We start from the raw sequence: 22,686 nt of genomic DNA on the forward strand, positions 1-22,686 counted from the left end.
AAGAAAGAAGAGAGAAAATAAGGGATCACACAGAAGGATCTTATGGGACAGGCATGGAAGTGGAATATATTACTTATATCCACATATCACTGGTCATAACTCAGTCATATGGCCACACCTAATTGCAGAGAATGCTGGGGGAAATAGTCTGGCTGAGCACCCATAAGAGAAGAGAGATAAGTTTGGTAAACAGAAAGCCATTCTTTGTTCGATAGGCAATCATGTGACCTAAAGTAAAATTTAAGGTATATATAACAATATTTAAAGTGGAATACTATTCTACCAAACTATTTCCCCTTCAAGTCTGGGGGAAAGCCAGTTATAAGCACTCAAACAAGAATCTGGCCAAGAGGCTAATCATGCTGTATGGAATGTAGTTCTGAGTTTCTTCCCCTCTAGATACTACGTCAGAGGCTGTCAATGCCAGTGGAGAGATAATGGCTTGGTTGTCTGGAGCCACCATCAGTGCTTGCACTTCCCTTCACCCCTCTGGTCACTCCTATGGATGCAATGATAAAGGAGAGGTAGGAGGACAAAACAGGAAAATACCCAGGCACATCTCTAACCCAAACCAGCACCTATGAGGCAGCACCGGGGAGTGTGGTGATGGAAAGAACACAGAAAAAAGCAACAGTCCCAGAGTGATTCCACTATTCACTAGTCAAGGAACAGATGATAAACTTTTTTGAGTCTCAGGCACCGCATGCATAAAATGGGACTAATACCTGCTCTGTATGCCTCACATATTGGCAACGTGGCTGGGGGTTTGATTGGAAAGAAGAAAGAAAAGGAAGGAAGGAAGGAAGGAAAGAAGGAAGGAAGGAAGGAAGGAAGGAAGGAAGGAAGGAAGGAAAAGAAAGAACAGAAGAAAAAAGAAAAGAAAAGAAAAGAAAAGAAAAGAAAAGGAAAGGAAAGGAAAGAAAAGAAAAAAAGAAAAGAAAAAAGAAAGAAAAAGGATTGATGAAAAGATGTGATTGTGAGAAAAAGCTACTGAGAGAAAGCAAGTAGATGAGAGAAGATTAGGCAGGAGAGCAACCTACTGAATAAGCCTATTACTGCGACAGTTGTGGGGAAAAGTGCCAATAACCCAATAGGGAAAAATCACAAGCTAAAAAATTTCCAAGCACTTGAAAAAATAAAATTGGTCATGGCATGCACCTTGAAAGACATTTTATGGAAATTCAGAACCTACGTGCTTACAGATGGAATCACAAACCAGAAGGGTAAGGGAAAAGTCAAAAGTTAGGTGCAATTATAGGTAGCAATGAATGCCATTTCTCACATGGTTTCCAAACTGGGACCTAGTTTCCCCCTATTTCTGAGTAGGAGGCAAAGGTGAAATTATACACCACCTGCTCCACTAACTTGCACCTGTTATTCTTTGTCTCTAGAACTCACATTTTTTCTTAGAATTTTGAGTCCTTATAATCTCCAAGGAAGAAATTAAAAATGCTAATGACCTCCACACCTTTTCAAAAACCATGCAGACAAGAGACTGCCTATCAAACACGGCTCATAATTTTTGCACAATATCCAGACTCTTTTCTTCACCAAGAAAGGAAGATTTTGTGACTTTAATTCCTACACCAATCATAGAAAATATTTGTTGCTTAGAGGTTACCAGAATTTCGTGGACTTTGTTTTCCAGAGAAACTTACAGTATAATGGACAAAGAAGACTAATTCTGCATTACCATAGGTCTTTAGTCATTTAATCAGTGGCTTTGAAATGCAGACACAGTGCAGCATTTTTTGGATGACAAGGCAAGAATGTGGCCATTCAGCCTGAAAATAAAGCAGCTTTATCTCGAAAATGACCCGAATGTCATCAGAGCCAAAGCACCCTAAGATTCTAATTAGAGTGATGCTATTTAATGGAAAACTGCAGAATCCATTGGCTAAAAGGTCCTACAACACCTAGTAAGAGAGGTTTAAGGATGAACTGTGCTCTCCTTAAAAAATGAAATCTTTTAAAACTTTTCAGAGCACCATACTTCAAGAGACAACACATGACATTTCTTCTAACACCAGAGGCCAAAATGTCTCAGAAAGTCCAACCAATCACCAGCTACTTCGGTTAGGCTACTCTGACCAGTGCCTCTTTATAGGCAGAATGCAAAGGCAACGTGCATAACCAGAATTCTCCAATCCTGCTTTCTCCTGAGAAACTCCCATTAAATGCTCAATGACAATAAGATACTGACATCCTATAGAAACTCTCTTGTAAGAAGCTTAAAGGTCTTAGCTCAAATTATCCCACAAGCTTGTAGTGGGAGCAAGATGATTGATAATTTGCATCAAGAAAAATAGTCCTAGGGCTCCTGGCTGGCTCAGTCAGTAAAACATGTGACCCTTGACCTCAGGGTTGCATGTTCGAGCCCCATGTTGGGTGTAGAGATTACTTAAGAAGAAAAGAAAAATTTAAAAAAAAAGAAGAAGAAAAGAAAAATTAGAAAAAGGAAAAGAGGGGCAGCCCGGTGGTGCAGCAGTTTAGCGCCACCTGCAGCCCAGGGCGTGATCCTGGAGACCTGGGATCGAGTCCCACGTCCGGCTCCCTGCATGGAGCCTGCTTCTCCCTCTGCCTGTGTCTCTGCCTCTCTCTCTGTGTCTCTCATGAATAAATAAAATCTTAAAAAAATAAAAACCCCATTATGTTATTTTTTTCCTTACATAAAAAACTAAGTAATGCCCTTCCCTCCCCCAGCCCCCCCCCCCCCAAAAAAAAAAGAAAGAAAAAAATAGTCTTGGATTTTTACATCCTGGCTCATCTAAAACGTGTTTCTTCCTGGGCCACAACCCTTTCTTTTTCTCTCCCTTCCTTTCTTCCTCAAACTTCTCCAGCAAAAACTCCAGCAATTCTTCCCTCTTTCTTTTTTTCTGTACCATCAGTTTTGTCCCTGTCTACCAGGTTATTCCCACCAGCCTACAATTAGGCTATTACTTCTCCAATTTAAAAAGAAAAAAAGGCGCCTGGGTGGCTTTGTTGGTTGAGTGTCTGACTCTTGGTTTCAGCTCAGGTCATGATCCCAGGGTCATGAGACCCAGCCTCCAGTTGGGGCTCCATGCTCAGCAGGGAGTCTGCTTGAGATCCTCTCTCCTTCTCCCTCTGCCCCTCCCACTCATGCATTCTCTCTGTCTCTGTCAAATAAATAAATAAACCTTTTTTTAAAAAAAACTTTAAGTCTCTCTTAACATAACTTTCTCAGCCCAACTACCATATTGCTCTCCTTACTTTTACAGCAAAAATCCTTTAAAGAGTTATCAAAATTCATCATTTCCTATTCCTCCCCTCATCCCATTCACTTTTGAACCCATCTCTGAAGTCAACAATCTCCACATTTTGGAGTTCAAAGTTGAAGTCCCAGGCTTCTCTTACATGACCCACTGCCAACCTTGCACACAACTGCTCACTTCCTCTCCCTTAACACACTGGCTTTCCTTGGCTTCTAGGACACCAAACTTCCCTAATGTCCTCTATTATCCTAGCTATTTCTTCCCAGTCCCTTTTGTTGAGCCTCCTCATCTCCCTGAGCTGTGTCAAGTCAGTTTGCCCCAGAATTCAATCTTTGGACCTCTCTCTTCTGGACTTGCAGTCACTCTCTAGGTGATCTCATTTACTCTCATGACTTTATTTATTTATATATTTTTTACTCTCATGACTTTAAGTACTAGAAGCCTACGACTCCCAAATTTCCATTGCAGGTGAGACTTCTTCCCTGAACCCAGGCCAATATATCCAAATAACTGTTGACATCTCCCCTGGAGTATTTGAAAGGCATCTCAAAGATTATCATACCCAAAATAGTGGATCCCCAAGTCAAGATCTTCCTACACTCCTATCCATAACATATTTTTTCTTAACATATACTGTAATATTAGTTTCAGAGGTAGATTTTAGTGATTTATCAGTTGTATACAAAACCCAGTGCTCAGTACATCACGTGCCCTCCTTCATGCCCATCACCCAGTTATCCCACCCTTCCACCCGCCTCCCCTCCAGCAATCCTGTTTGTTTCCTAGAGTTAAGAGTCTCTTATGGTTTCTCTCCCTCTCTGTTTTCATCTTATTTTATTTTTCCTTCCCTTCCCCTATGTTCATATGTTTGTTCCATAAATTCCACATAGGAGTGAAATCATATGGTATTTGTCTTTCTCTAACTGACTTATTTTGCTTAGCATAATACTGTCTAGTTCCATCCATGTCATTGCAAATGGCAAGATTTCATTTTTTGATGGCTGAGTAATATTCCATTGTATATACAGACCACATCTTGTTTATCCATCTATTGATGGCCATCTGGGCTCTTTCCATATTTTAGGCATTGTGGACATTTATGGCAACACACTCTACCAGCTCCTCACATGAAAACCCTTGGTGCCAACTTTGACTTCTCTTTCTTTCCCCCACCCTCTGTCTAATCTATCAGCTCATCCTGGTAGTTTGCCATTCAAAATAGACCAAATCTCTTCTCCCATTGTTCTAATCCCAGCCACCATCTCTGTTGGCTGCTCCTCCTGTTTCTATAGATGCTCCACTATAATCTATTATTAGCTCAGCAACCCAAGTGATCCTTGAAACCATAAGTCTAGGGATCCCTGGGTGGCGCAGCGGTTTGGAGCCTGCCTTTGGCCCAGGGCGCAATCCTCGAGACCCGGGATCAAATCCCACATCGGGCTCCTGGTGCATGGAGCCTGCTTCTCCCTCTGCCTATGTCTCTGCCTCTCTCTCTCTCCGTATGACTATCATAAGTAAATAAAATTAAAAAAAAAAAAAGAAACCATAAGTCTAATCACGCCACTCTTCTCAGAACCTCAATGGCTTCCCATCTCACTTCTTCCTATGACCTTCAAACCCTATGTAAGGCAGCTCTTTACTTCTCAGCCACTCTGCCATCCTCATTATGTCTCCAACATCAGGGCCAACCATTCTCTCTTTCTGAAGTCTTCATCCTCCAAATATCCTCAGAGCTAGTTCCCTCATGTATATCTGCTCTTTACTCAAAAGCCACCTTCTCAGAGAGGGCCTCCCTGGCCATGCCATCTACAATTTCAACTCCACCTCCTCCCATTTCCTAGCCCTTTCCATGCTTTGTTTTCTCTCCTACCACTAATCACTGTATAATATTTTACTTATTTACTTTTTAATTATCTCACCAGAATATAACCTCCATGTAGGCAGTGGGCAGGGAGTTTGTCTATTTGGTGCACCACTCTAGCCTAAACCCCTAGGACACGTCCTGACATGTAAGTATCACCAAATATGTGTTGAATAAATGAATATATAATTCCTGTAATTTATTCTTGCAGCACGAAGGAGAAGCACAGAGTGAAAATTGTTATCCCACTGGAAAACATCACGATCCTCTCTGACCATATCCTTAGGAAGTCACCAGGACATAAGTACACTCAGCTCTGTGTGTTCACAAGTCAAGAACCTTAGCTAAGGAACTCTGTGCTGCCTTGTGTACCTTTCTTTTTTTTTTTTAAGATTTTATTTATTTATGAGAGAGAGGCAGAGACACAGGCAGAGAAAGAAGCAGGCTCCATGCAGGGAGCCCAACATGGGACTCGATCCCGGGTCTCCAGGATCCGGTGCTGGGCTGAAGGCGGCACTAAACCACTAAGCCACCCAGGCTGCCCCCTTGTGTACCTTTCGACCCCCTCCAAGCCCACCCACACCACGTTGCATTTAGAGCCTCTACATTTCCCAGCTCCTCACTGATGCTGTACTCAAGCCCACCCAAGTGTCTTAAAAATCAATGTTCAGATTACAAGAAGATTTTCTTTTGATTAATAAGGTAACCAAGAACAACCACAATCAAGTAGTATTTGAGGCCAAGGGAATTGATTCTGTATTTCTCCATCTGGGAATTCTTCCATTAAAACAACTGAGGTGGTTTTAAATTCAGCTATAACAGTGGACACAAACCTCCTGGAATGTATGGTTAGCATGCTAAAGTCTTTATTACAGGACTCATCACCTTGAGAAAGCCCATTTCTTTCTTCTAAATAATAAGGATCTCAATATAGGGATATCATTGTTGTTGTTCCTAAATGCACTTCACTACCTGGAGACGATCTATCCTCTGTGAAGAAGCCATTATGGTCTCTGATGCATCTCCCTTTTTAGCAGCTTATTGATCTACAAGCGCCCAGCCAGCCACCACACCACTACGGATATGTGTAATAAAAGCTGATACAGGCATGCTGCTGGCACAGAAACATAAAAGTCCTTCTTTGAAATGTTAACAACTCTGCTGACCCAGAGAGATGAAATGCCACCTTCCAGTTTGAAATAAACCTCTGAGTTCCTATAGGTTTTAAAATAAACATATATGGCAAAAGACAGTTTTCAGGGTAAGGGTTACCCACCATTTTATGAGACTCATGATAGTATATAGCTCATCAATACTTTTTTATGATTATTTTTTACAATTAATACAGCTCTTCAAAACACCAGTTTCATTGGAATTCCTATCCAATGGTCACTGCTGAAAGTACAATCTAAATTTTTTATCTGAGCACTTTATACAACTTGGGTGAGAGGTGCTAGAAATCAGTTTTCTAGCTTAAACCCAGTACAGATTTAACTAATATAAATCCAGGATTTAGAGTGGTCATAGAAAATGTTTCCTTGACATGAATCATTTATTTAACCTAGTTTAGACAGCCAAGCAATGTGGCTGTATCTATATTTATCTGCTGAAAGCAAAAGAATTACTCTACTTATCTGAACGACTCAGCAACGGGCTCAGCCCTTAGACTGTACAAAGGGAGACGTCCTTAACACCTTCACCAGAAGATGACCCAACCAGAACAACAGTCATGGATCATTTTGGAAGAAAAAGCACTTCCCTGTGAGATCCTGAGAAGTGAACAGCTGTCTCATCCATTGTTGACCTAGGACTCAGTGGTCTTCATAAGCAAAGATGTGTTGGTTGGCCATCACATCTTTTGCCCCCAAATCCCCCTGTAAGGAGATGGGTGCTTTCCATGAGCAATGATACTCACCAACAATGGTGCCAGATGAGCCAGAGAATTGGGAGACAGATACTCACCAGGATCACAGAATCTCCCCTGTTGAAAGTCATAAAAAGTGAACTGAGGGGGGCACCTGAGTGGCTTAGTGGTTGAGCATCTGCCTTCGGCTCAGGTCATGATCCTGAGGTCTTGGGATCAAGTCCCATATCGGGCTCCCCTCTTCTCCTTGCTTCTCCCTCTGACTATGTCTCTGCCTCTGTGTCTCTCATAAACAAATAAGTAAAATCTTAAAAAAAAAGAAGAAGAAGAAGAAAGGGAAATGAACTGAGGTAAGAACTAGGCAGTTACAGAAGGCATCGTCTCTGTTTTCAGGTCATTATCTGACCAAAATCACTATCAGAGGAGATTTGACGAAGCTGCCCTTAAATAGATGGTTGAGGGGGAGGCTGGCCATAGACACCCCTGATGATAAATATTGAAAAACCTGGAGAAACATCCTGAGGAAATAGCCACATGTGTCAGACCCCGAGGTAAATTTGGAAATTCTCACATCCATGACAGGAACAAGAAATGAAGGTAGCCTTCTCTTTGCCAACCATGTTTGGGGAAGGAGGACCAGCCAAGGAAAGGCATGAAGGAAAGAAAAAGTGGGCAGGATCACAATTAAGAAAATCCAAGAAAATCCAAGAAAAATGAAATCATCCCACCCTTGAAATTCTCCTCTTGTGAGTCCAGAAATATGGGTGCTTTAAGAAAATACAAACCCTAACAAAGGAAATAAATTGAAGTTTATCATATGCATTACAGAACAATTCACAGCAGGCTTCCTTTTAATAGTGAGTCTCCCTGGTCCAATGAAATTATGACTCTTTGTTAAATAAGATTTCCAGATCGACTGCATTAAGTGAGATAAACCTTCATTCATTCAACAAGTATGTATTAAATACCTATTACGGCCCATGCATTATGCAAAATGCTGTGGATGAAAAGATGAATATGAAATAGTGCAAAAATAATCTCAAAAAGGAGGGAAACCTATAGGGAAATAAAATGTCACTGGTGCTGGAAAGTGTTTGGTGTGTGACAGAGGCCTAGGAGGAAGAAGGCAATCCTACTCAGGAGGAACAGGCGAGAATACCAAGCAAGACAAGGAGGAGAGGCCTAGAACTAGCTGCTAAGAGGTAAGCACGTGTTGGGGATGGGGGCAAGCAGGGACAGGGACTTACAGGCAAAGGAAGAAGCTTCATAAGCAAAAGTTCCAGAGGCATCAATTAGCTTAACCTGTTTGGGGACCCAGTAGTCCTTCATCAGGGCAAGAGGAGAGCTTGCTGGTATGGAGAAAAGCATGATAAGCAGGGGGGCCGGGAGGCATGTTGCCAGACCTGGGGGGCCCACATGCCAAGGTGACGATGACAGATCTTATCCTGACTGATAAGCCGTGGGGAGCTGCTGAAGGATATTGAGCAAAGTGGTAACATGATTCAATTTCCAGTTAAGAAACATCCTTCTGAATAGAAAGCAGTGAGGAGAGAGGTGCTAGAGAGCAGGAAGCCAGAGGGCACCATAAGCCCACAGGGGACCAAGATGCAGCAGTGACCACGGAACAGGATGGGAGGGACAAGCATGAACGTGTCAGGTCTAGAACTGGCTTGTTCACTGCTTGGATGAGTAGGACAGGAGAGAAGAGAGCCCTGAGGATGATCCTGAAGTTTCTGGGTTGGGCAACTAAGAGAGGCAGGGATGTCATTCCCCAAGACGGAGAAAAAGGAAGGAGAAAGGATTCCCGGGTGGGCAGGGAAGAGAAACCAGGTGTCCGATTGAGATATCCCACAGGAGAGCTGTTTGGATTTTAGGTCTGAGTGAGAGATTCCCCGTGGAACAAGTCATGAGCTTCGAAGGGTGAAAAAACCACAGGCGTGAAAGAGAATGCTCCAGGAGAATAGAACCCTGGGGAACCCACACAGGCTGAGAAAGAAGAGCCAGCGAAGGAGAGGGAGGAAGAACAGAGGTAGAGGGACACCGGCTGGGTCGAAAGAGCCTGCGACTCCTGATCTCTGGGTGGTGAGTTCAAGCCGCAAGGTGAAGATGCAGATCCAGGAGGGAACGTTGCCTTCAAAGTCAGAGGAAGCACAGTGTTGAAAAACAAGGAGCAATCCCAGCCCCAGCCCCGGGAAGGGGGAGGAAACCCAGTGGCAGGGGCCTAAAAGTGCACCGAAGATGCTGGTGAGGAAGAGAAGCAAGCCCGACCACACCTGAGCAAGCTTCGCTGCTGTTTCCTTGGTGCTAACACAGGTAGGGAGGAGGGAGCCACCGGGAGGGGTTGGAGACTCAGAGGCCAGCTTTGCCCAGAGTGGGAGGTCATTCACCAAAGGAAGGATGGGGGGAGCCAGCTACGCCGAGCTCCCCCGCAGAGCAGGAGGAACAGGGCAGCTCAGCCACCGGGACACCCAGGGACACCCAGAGCCGCATGTGGGCATCTCATCAGCCCTGTGGTTACTGAAACGTAAGCCCGGCAGTGATTCTGCTTCAATGCCCCTGAAATCCCATGGGACACTCATGATTCCCCAGTAACCTCGGACCGGCTTTGGTGCTTTAAATCATCATCAGATGAAAATGGAACCCCTGCTATTGTCCTGCTGGGCCTTTTCTGCTGCAGCTATGGTTTGTACAGACAGAGTGGAAACACATCGTTATCGTCACAGAGGGGCCCTTGGCTAAAGTCACCCTCACAGTTTTAATGATGAAGAGTCCAAACCTTACTCATTCATAATAAAACTACTTAAAGTTTTACCAACTAACATTCTCCGCTGGGTTTGAAAAGTGATAAAGCCTCTGAAGAAATAACATGCAATTCTGGTCCTTTCTGATTAATTCTTAGCTTCTCCTTGCCCAGTTCACACCAAGCTCCTCCCTAGGGGCTCAAATGCCTTCCCAAATGCTGGTGCTCTGGTTCATCCCACATTCAGTCTCTGTGTCTTATCGCTTCAAAGTTCAGGGTCTGATCAATTGGAGGGATGGTTTTAATTTACCTTTCTGACCCTTGAAATTCCTTGTTTTTCTCCAGAAAATTTGTATATTTGTATATTATTCCCTAGCTTAAAAACAAATCATTTTATTTTTTTTAAAGATTTTATTTATTTATTCATGAGAGATACAGAGAGAGAGAAGCAGAGACACAGGCAGAGGGAGAGGGAGAAGCAGGCTCCATGCAGGGAGCCCGACGTGGGACTCGATCCTACGTCTCCAGGATCAGGCCCTAGGGCGAGGGCAGGCACTAAACCGCTGAGCCACCCAGGGATCCCCAAAATAAATCATTTTACAGCCTCAATTTCCTCTTCTTACACCACATCCAGAGTGAATAAAACATAATTTTATTTGTTCTAAGCCCTTCTCATGAGCTACTTTCAGTGAAAACTGTTGGTGAGGAGTTACCTGATTCTCCTCTGAATGCTACTTGCTACTACTTATAAAAGTCAGTCACAGATCACCTCAAACACAAAGTTTCCTAAGAATTGTTCTTAGAGAACCTGCCTCCTACACTCTGAACAACAGTCTGAATAAATTTAACCTTTTTTGTCAGGATCATGAAAACCTCCCAAATAGCCTGATGGTGAATGCATTGTGTATGCCCCATTCACTTCAGATTTTTTTTTTTATTGTTTTCTAAGAAATGAAATAGCAAAGATGATTTTAAAGCAACTTCCCAATTCCAGTTGTTTCTCTGTCTTGAGAAAGCCAAACGTCATCCTTCATTTTGGGCTCTTCAGTCTCTTGCATACTTTTATAAATACAATGCAAATAATGTTTCCATAAACAATATCTAATGTTATTTGACCTACTTTTTAACTTCATATAAACGGCAACATACTCCCCATTTCATTCTGTATCCTGCTTTTGTCACCCAAATTTTACATTTACCCATTTGGAAATACGTGGATGTGGTATATTTATTTTAAATATATAGTGATAGTTTCCACTGTATGACTATGTACCATACCTCATTATCTATTTTCCTATTCATGGACACTTAAGTTTTTTCCATTTTGCTTATTTATTCTGCTATTACAAGCAGCAGTGCCATGGACATTCTTGGATGTGAGCAGAGTCAGGAGCATGTGTGCCAGGCTGCAAGGTGCGCGTGTCTTCGGCCTCCTGAGATAGAATCCAGCTGCACTCCAGTGTGGCGTCAGCTGACATACAGCAGGATATGAGCTCAGAGCTTTCTTAAGGTACAAACAATCCCATCCCATCCAGATCGACAAAATACTCCAGGGCCTTGGGGAATAGGAGTTGTGTTTGCCTAAATAGAATTGCTGTTAGGAAGATTAAGAGAAATTCAGGCCAAAATTGAAAGGGAGATGCTCTGGAGCAAATAATGTGTCCAACAGAGTGAGGTTCAGAATATAGAACAGCAGGGCATTTTAGAACGCAGGAAATGGTATAAATTTATGAAGATGACCTAATATAAAGTAAATTGCCTTTTCTTGGCAAAATACTTTGACGCCAAAAAAAAAAAATCAATTGAAATAATCAGATACTGCAGTCTCCCATAAAACAGCAGATCTGTCAAACTTCCTTGAACACCAACAGCAGCTTCCACTCAGAATAAACATCACCTATAGAAGATTCCTGGTGACTCCTGGAACAAGGGCTCTAAACATCATCTCCGTGTATACAAATTGATAAACTTTTTTCATGTTTGAATCACCTATTTGTTGCCTGACTCCTATTTAAACTTGCTGTTACTTTTGAATACCGCTGAATAAATTATCTCTGATATGATTTATAAAATCTGGTAGCAGTGGCTGCCCCTTGGGAGAAAGGATGGATCTGGGTCACATGGGAAGGTAGAAGGCAGACTAGACAAGCATTTACCTCATCAAAATTAATTAGTAGGGGCACCTGGGTGGCTCAGGGGTTGAGCGTCTGCCTTTGGCTCAGGTCGTGATCCCGGGGTTCTGGGATCGAGTCCCACATCAGGCTCCCAGGGAGCCTGCTTCTCCCTCTGCCTGTGTCTCTGCCTCTCTCTGTGTCTCTCATGAATAAATAAAATCTTTATAAAAATTAATAAGTAATCTTTAAATGAGGCTAAGGCTTCACCTTACCCATCTACAAATAACAACTCTTAGAACATCTCCTCTTCTGCAAAGCCTTCCCTAAGTGCTCCAAAATTCAAGAGCCACTCAGGCCCCCAGGATGTAAATCTCTCCCAGAACCAATGCTGGGTCTTGGATTTATTAGTCTTCTTGCACACTTCCTCCTTTTGTTTGTTCTTTGAGGACAGGAACTATGGATTTCACTCAGGATCAGCCACCCCAAGTCATGTGCCTGACATAGTTGGAGCTCAAAAAACATTTTTAGAATAAACACAGTGAAGTGTTCTTCATTATACAAAGATTTTTTAATGACCCAAGGGATGTATTCACTACTTTTGCTTGTTTTATATCTTGGTGCTCTTTAAAAGTTTTGTTTTACAAAACAAGCAAAAACAAAAAAAAAGATAAGATATTCAATGTTTAAATATAAGCCCTATGAGGGCTTGTCTGTTTTATTTTTTTTAATATTTTATTTATTTATTCATGAGAGACACTGAGAGAGAGGCAGAGACACAGGCAGAGGGAGAAGCAGGCTTCACGCAGGGAGCCCGACGTGGGACTCAATCCTGGGACTCCAGGATCACGTCCTGGGCCAAAGGCAGGTGCTCAACCGCTGAGCCACCAAGGTGTCCCTCTTGTCTGTTTTATTAATATCTGCATCCCAAGCAAACCTTGGGCCAGTGCCCAGCACACGTAAGTACTCAATAAATGTGTTGAATGAATGAAGATCTTTGGCTATGAAGGATATTCTACACACCAACAGCAATCCAGCTCCATTCTCTATTAAGTTTTATAATTCATTTTAATTAATTAAATTGTGGTGAAACATACGTAACACAAAATTCATCATCTTAGCCAGTTTTAAGTATACAGGTCGTTGGTATCAAGTATATTCACATTGCTGTGTAACCATCACCATGTTGCTCCATTAAGTGTCTACTTTTTTTTTAAAGATTTGTGTGAGAGAGACAGACAGACACAGAGCTCCAGTGGACAGAGGGGCAGAGAGAGCCCCAGAGAGAATCTCCAGCGGACTCCTGGATGAGCACACCGCCCCCCTTCGTTTTCACAACCCTGAGATCAGGACCTGAGCCAAAACCATGAGTTGGAGGCTTAACTCCACCCAGCGCCCCTAAGCCACCCAGGCGCCCCTAAGTATGTACACTTTTAACTCCAATCTGCAACCTGGCATTTCGAATCATTAGAAAGAGAAGAGACGAGGTTTTGTTACAGGATCGCATGTGGGTATGAAATTAGCTGCTTTGTTTCACCTCTTCCTCTGACTTGCTAGCATCCTGGAATGGTCCTTTTCTCTCTCCTTCCTCCCATGCTTTCTTTTCTCTCCTGGTTCACCTCTTCTTCTCAACCATCTACCTATTATTTACACTCTATCCCCTGAATTTACTTTTCTCACTTCAAATGTTAAAAGTGTGAAAGGGCTTGAAGTTTATAAAATCCAAACTCTACTATTTTATGTATGAGGAAACAACATCCTTTGAAAGAATGTTTGCATTTTCTCAGAAACAGCAGATGTCCAATCCAGATGTTCAAATCAATTTTCCGTCCACTCATCCCCCGGGTCACGCACTTCTTCCTCTCCATGTATTGTTTGGATTGCGGAGTTGTAAGAGTATCTGCATCTGAATATATATGTGTGACTTTACTCTCCAACTCCTGGATGTTTATGTGCCTGCGTGTGAAGAGTCAAACTAGCCCAGAGTGTGTTTAGGATTCTGCTGGAAGACCTAGGATTACCTAGTAACAGCAGAGAGGGAAAAAATATTTTTAACTGACAAACCAAAGTGGAATATACAGAATCGATCCTGTAATTGATCCTTAGCGACCCTACAGTAAAAGAATAAATAAACCAACCTTCTGGAACAGAAATATGCCTCTTGACTTTGTTGCATCAGTAAAAAGAACTCAAGGACCCCCCTTCCCCTCTCCCCGGAATTCCCTGACCAGTTGACACAGATGGGATCTTTTGAGGAAGAGCCTGATCCAAACAAATATGACAGCGAATTTGTCACTGAACTAGAGTGGAAGTTCCCTCAGGACAGGAACCCCCAGCACCTAGCAGAGGGCTCGGCACACAACAGGTGCTCAAAACACATCAAACCAACCCTCTCTCCACCCCACCCCATGCACCTGCTCATTGAGTCACAGGCTCCCAACTATCAACTCTCACTGGTGAGCTGTATTTCAACCTGATGATGGAGGGGGGTGTGACTAAGTGCATTCGCCTGTACATTTGGGCACACACACAATGCACATGCATGGGGCACACGCTATATATAAAGACCACGAGTGTTTGCATGTGTTTGCCCTTGAGCAGGTAATGCCTCCCTATATTTTAAAACCAAAACTAGAGGTGTCTGGGTAGCACAGTGGTTGAGCGTCTGCCTTTGGCTCATGGTGTGATCCCGGGGTCCTGGGATCAAGTCCCGAATCAGGCTTCCCACAGAGAACCTGCTTCTCCCTCTGCCTATGTCTCTGCCTCTCTCTGTCCCTGTATCTCTCATGAATAAATAAAATCTCTTTAAAAAAAAAAACTAATGAAGCTGTCTAACTTGGGGCTTACCTGTCCATCTTTTCCTTTGTGCTTTCTAAGAGCAAAGACACCTTATGGCACTCCCTCCCTCCCAGTATGTTATATACTGATTAGTTCATTAGATATTATTTTTATTCCAATTGGCAGAAAGTAGTACCATTTTTAGTACCATCTTTTTGTAGTAAACTCTATGCCCAATGTGGGGCTTCAACTCACGATCCCAAAATCAGGAGTCACAGGCTCTGCTGACTGAGCCAGCCAGGCATCCTTTATTTTGATTCCATATGTATTTATTTATTATCTGTCTCTCCCTCCTGGAACATAAGCTTCTCCATGATGTCCAGTCCTTAGGCTTCTAATTAATATTTGTGGAATGAATGAGTATGTCCTTCATGGCTCTAACCTCAGCATCTACCACAGTGAACAAAATAAAGTCTCAAAAATCATATAACAAAGCGTGTATGAGCTTCTGGCAGTGGGTCTCAAAGCAAGATGTGTGAACCACTTTAAAATGATCTTCCTCCTCAGTGCTAAGCTGAAGTCCTCAAGCAGATCTCCCCTGGGTGAGATGCTAAAATTAACTTTCTATTTCTTTTCCAGATTGAGAAATCAAAATATCAGCCTCTTCTCCATCCCACCCCTCCCCCAGCAGATTCTGGTGACAAGAGAGTACAGTGGGTGTCACCAAACCTGAGTGAGAATTTGAATCTTGGCAGCTTCACTTCCTTATCATGAGACTTGGCAAGTTGACTAACATCTATATGCCTCAGTTTCCCTGACTGTACAATAGCGATGAAAAAAATAACACCCACCTCAAGTGTAACTATGAAGAACAAATTAACTAACAGATGTAAAACTCTTAGAGGAATACTAGGCATCAAGTTTGGCAATTATTATTATTAATCCTCTCCTCCCACTCAATAATGCAATTATCTTTTTTTTTAAGATTTATTTATTTATTTATTCAGATAGACATAGAGAGAGAGAGAGAGAGGCAGAGACACAAGCAGAGGGAGAAGCAGGCTCCATGTCGGGAGCCCGACGCGGGACTCGATCCCAGGACTCCAGGATCACGCCCTGGGCCAAAGGCAGGCGCAAAACCGCTGAGCCGCCCAGGAATCCCCAATAATGCAATTATCTTTTAATGAAGTTGAGAGAGGGAAAGGAGAGAACAGAGAAGCATGTGAGAATTCTGTGAGTCAAAGATGGAAAATTAATAAAATACAGATTTAGTATAACTGACCATGAACTTGAACCTTCTGCACAAAACATTCAAGGAGCAAATTTTCTTCAAGTGTAGAACAGCATACTTCAACTTAAGCTCAAGTTACCATGTTTAATTATCCTCATCTGGGGCAGCCTGGGTGGCTCAGCAGTTTAGGGTGTGATCCTGGGGACCGGGGATCAAGTCCCACATCGGGCTCCCTGCATGGAGCCTGCTTCTCCCTCTGCCTCTCTCTCTCTCTCTCTCTCTCTCTTTCTCTCTGTTTCTCATGAATAAATAAATAAAATCTTAAAAAAAATAATTATCATTATCCTCATCTGAAACGAAGTATGTGCTTGTTCTTTTATAAGGTTCTGGGTTCCATACAGCACTGTCCAATGGGGCTTTCTGTGATGACAGGAATGTTCTCCAAACTACACTGTCCATTACGATAGCCACTAGCCACACGCGACTCTTGAACATCTCTAATGTGGCCAACATGACTAAGGAAATGAATTTTTAATTCCATTTAATGTTAGTTATCTTAAATGTAAATAGCCACTGGTGGCAAGTGGCTACCCTACTGGGCAGTAGAGCCACCAGGGATTTGCGTGCACCAGCTCCATGCCGTGGCTCTTCCACGCTCTCCAGCCCCACGCTCCGCTCCTCGCTCCTCTCCCTCACTCCAGCAATCAACACTCACGAGGCCAAACCTGTTTCCCACCTCCATGGCTCTGCAGATGCTGGCCTCTTTATCCCCATCTACCTCTCAACTTCCTGAAAATTTTGTTCAGATTTCACTTCCTCCGGGCAACTTTCACCAACCCCCTCCCGGCGTACCTCACCCCACTGCCAACACAATCCATCACTGCCTACTCCGTGCTTCTCTGCATCTGTTTCTGCTGCTCTCATCACCCCATAGTTGTCATTTATTTCCTGTGACGCTAACAAGATTGTGGAAATCTTAAGGACCATGTCTTATTCTGCGCTTTGTTCTTGTGATGTGTGCCCATCATGTAATCTATGTGCAGTAAATATCTGGAGAGCACTTTATTAATTTGCAAATATATGCAATGTTTTGTTAAAATAAGCCTCAGTATATTGACAACCATTCCATGACTCTATGTATCAAATTGTATTATAAGGCCTGTTTTCAAATAATAAAAGAAGTTCTTAAGAGTCTCAGCTGAAGGTCTACTTATTTTAAGCCATATCAATATAACATTTCAGTACAAATCAAAGAATATAAATGTTCCCTGGAACAAAATCCTACCTGTAGCTGCTCCTCCTAAAGGTCTGGAAGTCTCTTGGATTTCAGAAACTGATCCTGTCATTGATCTGTCCCCCATGCTTGCAGTGAGTTACTAGGGAGACATTGACCCGGTTGAAAACCAAGAAGACAAGAGGACTTGATTTTGGACACCATCATATGGGAATTCAAGGATGATCTATCCCTGCTACACCCTTTACTCAATCCTACCTCCAAGAAGAAAATCTTTAAAATCTTATGTACTGTGAAAAATAATAATTGTGGGTGATAGATGTCTGTTCAGTGACATACACTATCAAAAAAAAAAGTATTGTTTCTTTCTTTCCTTAGCAAAACTTTTTTTGCTCAAAAAAATCTTCCTCGTTAAATTAGGTAGCATCTGTTGCAATATTAATCTGCCCTGAGAGCCACAGCGGTTCTTTTTTTTTTTTTTTTTTTTCAACACAACTTACTGACTAATCCTTCATTGGGATTCCCACACAAGTGTTCCTACAATTAGAATAAGCTCTTGATGGATATGATTCTGTAAACCTTATTTGTATGAGATATTTCCCAAGCCCACACATCTGGTGAATGTATTTTACAAATACTTATCTTTTCTGCCCTACAGGAACTTACAGTTCAATAAGACAAACAAATAAATATACAGTGACCAGAAAAGCCTATTTGTTGGTATAGTCATGGCAGCAGGGCATTGGAGAAATGGATTTTAGAGAGAACGTGCATCCAAAGGACTTTATCTTCAGATCAGATATAGATTTGACTTTTGTTTTCTTATTAATTATGTGGTTTTGTTTTATTTTAAAATGCACAACAGCACTTCCTAATGCATTGAATATTAATTTAACAGATGACTGACTTGCAGGGAGCTGTATGGTCATTGTGATAAATCTCTAGTTTTCCCATAATACTGACAGATTTGACAGTCTTTTCTCTGGTTTCCCTTTCCCCTTACCCACACATATCTCTCAGAATTTTAACCTAAGATGTTCCCCAAAAAGACAAAGGACTCAATATCTTTTGAGGCCACTAATAACTACTATGAGATAAATATCTCTCCCTAAGATGCCTGCCTTAAATTTAAATATAAGGATATCAATCTCTTTTTTTTTTTTTTTTACTTCCTTCCAAAATCTTCCAATCTAGGAAGAATGCTGATTAAGTCTAGAAATTATGTTCTGTTATTGGAATTGCTTGTGGATCCTACTAATATAAGATGCACTTATTTCCAAAATGTGTCTCTTGTTGCTCGGAAAAAGGAAGATCTAGCTTTCACAGATTATGTTCGGGGGCTAAAAATGAAGATAGTGACCTTAGGTCCCTCAAGATTTGTAAGGCTGACATGCCATCTATCTCAATAATACCTAACAAGAATGTCAAATGGACAGAAATGGCCCTGGTAAGTGGGTGTTTGCAGCTGACAGTGATTGCTGTATTTTGGGTGATGGGGAACAGCATCTCCATTAGTTCAAGTGAAATACAACACCCTGCCAACTCAGGGTATCAGTGTGTTCAATCCCCCTGCTGTGCCGTGTCCATTTTCTGTTGCTGCAATTAAAAATCAGTCGATACAAAGTCAAAATGTTGTACACTCTTCCCCTATCCCTTTCCCTGACACGGTGTTTCCAGCTCCACCGGAAGAACATGTCACTATGGTAACCAATCTCTCTGGTGCACAGACCAAGTCAACCTTTCTCCCAGGATTGCCAGGCAAAGCGACATGGAATCAAAGCCCTCAATGGAACCACCAGGAGCCGTGGATTCCATCCCCCTCTTTCTAAGTAGAGTGAACCGAAGCCAGACAGAAGGATACCCATCTTGTTGCAAGAGACCTTTAAGAAAGGAAATGTAAGAATGTCGTTCAGCCAAGTGCTATCACTGTGTATCAGCCCTTATTCACATGAATTCTTCCGCACTTTTCAGCTAACTTCCTACACCATTTCGATTTTAATGAAAGCAGAGAACAACAAAGGACATAACAATTCATGAATCTGAGGATCTGAACACTGTTACAGTCGCCCATTCTCAAAAATTATCGCATCTTCTCTTGGCTTTCCTACTTCTAAATCCAAGTTACTCTCTTCTGGAATTCTCTGTTACCCTGCACATCTTTACAAAGTTGTAGAGCTCCAAATGGGTCACCCTGCTCCAGTATAAGCCTAACCATGAAGCAGTTGTGATGTCTGTAGTATTAAGACACTCATAACGGAATCAGCTAAAATCCCTAGTCATTCTACAGGAGCTACAACACAAACATTAAGATGGATTCTCCTTCTGGACTTACTTCACCTACATCTGACTAGCCACCTGGACCATACCCACTGCTTGTCATTCTTAAACAACTAACTGGTTGTTTGTTTGGTTTTCTTTTCCTTTTTTTAATTAACTGTTTTTTCTGCTCAATCTCAACATTTTTCTAAATCAAAGAAGGGTCTGTTCCCACAAGTCATATTTTTAAACAGCAGCAAACCTGCATTATAATATTAAGGGGCAATAAGAACGGTTTTCCATGTGGGCCTCAAAGACTTTGCAGACAACAAAATCATTTTCACCTCGACATCACCGTTAAATAGTTGAAGAGAACGAAACACAGCAGGGAGGGAAAAAAACCAAGACTCCTAAAATCGCACCACAGCTTCCAGAATGCAAGTACCATAAAAGACAACGTATTCCCTTCTTCAGACGTTCCTATATATCCAAAGAATATTTCAGTGCATTAACAGAACAGGCTGGTCCCCAAAGTACAGAAATCATGCAAAGATTTACAAATTGCATCAGACGAACAGACTTTAGAAAATTCTGTGATGACACTAAAGTATCCAAGAAATGTTCATCAGTAGCAAATGCAGTCTGCTTTCTGTTTGGGAATACTTGAGGTATTTTTGATATAAACCTTCTGAACGTGGTAATTTGTTTTTTCCTCTGAGGTGCCCACTTTGATGTTACCTGACGAACTACTTTTTCCGTGTTTATAGGCCCTGTTAAAATCCGAGGCACGCAGGTCACTTTTGACAACCGCCTCCTCCAAAGGAGACCTCAAGGATCGTGCTACATGTTACTGCTCAACAGGCCTGGAGCTGCAATGGGGCAGGGGCTGTGACCTATTGATGTTTATGTGACCGATGCCCGCACCAGGCTCCAGTACAGTCCAGCACTTAGCAAACGTCTGTGGCCTGAGCAAGGCCTTCTCGGTGAGACCTTTCCCCCTTGAATCGGTTCAATATCTGAAACAAAGATTGAAACTAGGAGGCTGCCTGCCTGACACAACATTCTCAAAGGGCTTCCTCTGCACGACACAAGAGGACAGATTCCCTCCCTCTCCGGAGACCGCTGAAGCCTCAGCCTGGATGCTCACCGCCCTCCCCTCCCGGGACCCCGATATCGCACAGCGACCCCAGCAGACAAACGCAAGACGGGAGGCCGGGCGGGGCGAGGCAAGCGGGGCTCGGGGCTCAGCAGGGCCTGGAGGGCCTGACCTCCCGGGGCAGGAGCGGGAGGAGAGGGCGGCGGGGCAGGAGCGGGAGGAGAGGGCGGCGGGCCTGGGAGGCGCGGGCTCTCCCCGCTGTCCCCCCACTGTCCCCGCACTGTCCCCCCGCTGTCCCCCGCTGTCCCCCCGCTGTCCCCCCCGCTGTCCCCCCGCTGTCCCCCCCTGTCCCCGCTGCTCCCCCCGCTGTCCCCCCCGCTGTGCCCCCCGCTGTGCCCCCCTGTCCCCGCTGCTCCCCCCGCTGTCCCCCCGCTGTCCCCCCCGCTGTCCCCCCCCCGTCCCCGCTGTCCCCCCGCTGTCCCCCCGCTGTCCCCCCCGCTGTCCCCCGCTGTCCCCCCGCTGTCCCCCCGCTGTCCCCCCTGTCCCCGCTGCTCCCCCCGCTGCTCCCCCCGCTGTCCCCCCCCGCTGTCCCCCCCGCTGTCCCCCCTGTCCCCCCGCTGTCCCCCCCGCTGTCCCCCCGCTGTCCCCCCCGCTGTCCCCCGCTGTCCCCCCGCTGTCCCCCCCGCTGTCCCCCCTGTCCCCGCTGCTCCCCCCGCTGCTCCCCCCGCTGTCCCCCCCCGCTGTCCCCCCCGCTGTCCCCCCTGTCCCCCCGCTGTCCCCCCCGCTGTCCCCCCGCTGTCCCCCCCGCTGTCCCCCCGCTGTCCCCCCCGCTGTCCCCCCTGTCCCCGCTGCTCCCCCCGCTGCTCCCCCCGCTGTCCCCCCCCGCTGTCCCCCCCGCTGTCCCCCCTGTCCCCCCGCTGTCCCCCCCGCTGTCCCCCCGCTGTCCCCCCCGCTGTCCCCCCGCTGTCCTCCCGCTGTCCCCCCGCTGTCCCCCCCCCGCTGTCCCCGCGCTGTCCCCCCCGCAGCGCCACGCCTCGCGCCCCGCGCTCACCTTTCCGGATGAGCGCTGCGATCTCGGGGTCGAAGCCCTGCCGGTGGCACTTCCTCCAGAGGCCCATGTTGGTGGAGTTGTACTGCCGGCTGCACTCGTCCACCGGGCTCATGGCGAAGAGCTGCCGGCGGTTGCGGGCCCGCAGGAGTTTGCCCTCCCAGCGGTCCAGGCGCGAGCGGCTGGCCCGGAGCGGCAAGTTGTTGTTGTTGTTGTAGATGAAGCCGGGGTCGACGCGGCGGGTGTTGAAGGCCTTGCACCTGTCCCTGTGCTTCCTGGCGTCCGTCTCGTACCAGTGGTCGGAGCAGATGGCCACGGCCAGCATGCCCAGGGCGCAGAGCGCCAGCGACAGGCCGGTGTAGAGCAGCAGCCTCCCGGCAGCCATCTCCGCGGGCCTACACCAGGGGCATGCCCCGCGCAGCCTCTGCCTCCGCGCGCCCGCTCCCCGGGGAGGGGACCCCCTCGCCGCCGCCTGCCTGCCGGGGCGCGGCCGGGGCCTGCGGGGACGCGGCCGGGCGGCCTACCGAGTTCTGATCCGCCGAGGCCCCGGCTGGCTCCTGGGCATCCTCCGCGGCAGGGGCGGCCTCGGGCGGCGGCGAGCGGACGAGGCCGCCTCCCGCGCCTTCCCTGCGCCCGGGAAGTCCGCGCGCGGCCGGGCCTGGGGCGCCGCTGCCCTGCGGGCGGGAAGCTCGGCGCCAGGGGCCCCCCGGCTGCCGCGGGGCTGCGGGGCCTCCTTCGTGCCGGCGGCGCCGCGCGCCGCTCCCTGGCTCTGGTCGGGGCGACGGGGTGAGCAGCCGCGGAGGCCTCGGGGCCGGGCCCGCCGGGCGCTCGCGCTCAGCGCCCCCCCGCGCGGTCCGCCGGCGGAGAGCGGCTCCTCTCTCGGGGGCGCCTCCTCCTCCGAGGCTCCGCGCCCCGGCCAGCGGCGGGTCCCGGCTCTGTCTGCCGCGCGCTGCGCTCACACGCGGGCTCCCCGTGCGCGCACGGCCGCGGCCGAGCTCTCGGCGCGGGCTCCCGGGTCGTCTGCGTCGGGCCTCGCCATTCAGGAGGCCACCGGGCGGCGTCACCCGACGGGGCTCGGCCCGGGGCTGCGGACGGCGCGGCGGGAGCTGGCGGGCGCGCGGGGCTCGGCTCGCGGCGCCTTCAGCACCATGGACAGGGCGCGCGGTCGCGGCTCGGCGGCGGGGCGGGCGGCCCCGGGCGTCCTGCGGGTCCCCCCAGCGCCCTCCTCTTCCTG

General features: G+C 46.0%; 1 protein-coding gene across 1 annotated transcript in view; it reads right to left on the reverse strand.

Annotated features, from left to right (window-relative positions):
* Positions 1-22,188, reverse strand: part of TMEM178B (transmembrane protein 178B) — a 342,516-nt gene extending 320,328 nt beyond the window's left edge. The window contains exon 1 of the mRNA XM_072762859.1: positions 21,456-22,188. Within this exon, the coding sequence (XP_072618960.1) occupies positions 21,456-21,837 (382 nt within the window). The 5' untranslated portion in view covers positions 21,838-22,188. The remainder of the gene's footprint in view (positions 1-21,455) is intronic.
* Positions 22,189-22,686: the final 498 nt, after the last annotated feature.

The sequence above is a fragment of the Vulpes vulpes genome, chromosome 7 (assembly GCF_048418805.1).
Source record: "Vulpes vulpes isolate BD-2025 chromosome 7, VulVul3, whole genome shotgun sequence".
Taxonomy (NCBI): domain Eukaryota; kingdom Metazoa; phylum Chordata; class Mammalia; order Carnivora; family Canidae; genus Vulpes; species Vulpes vulpes.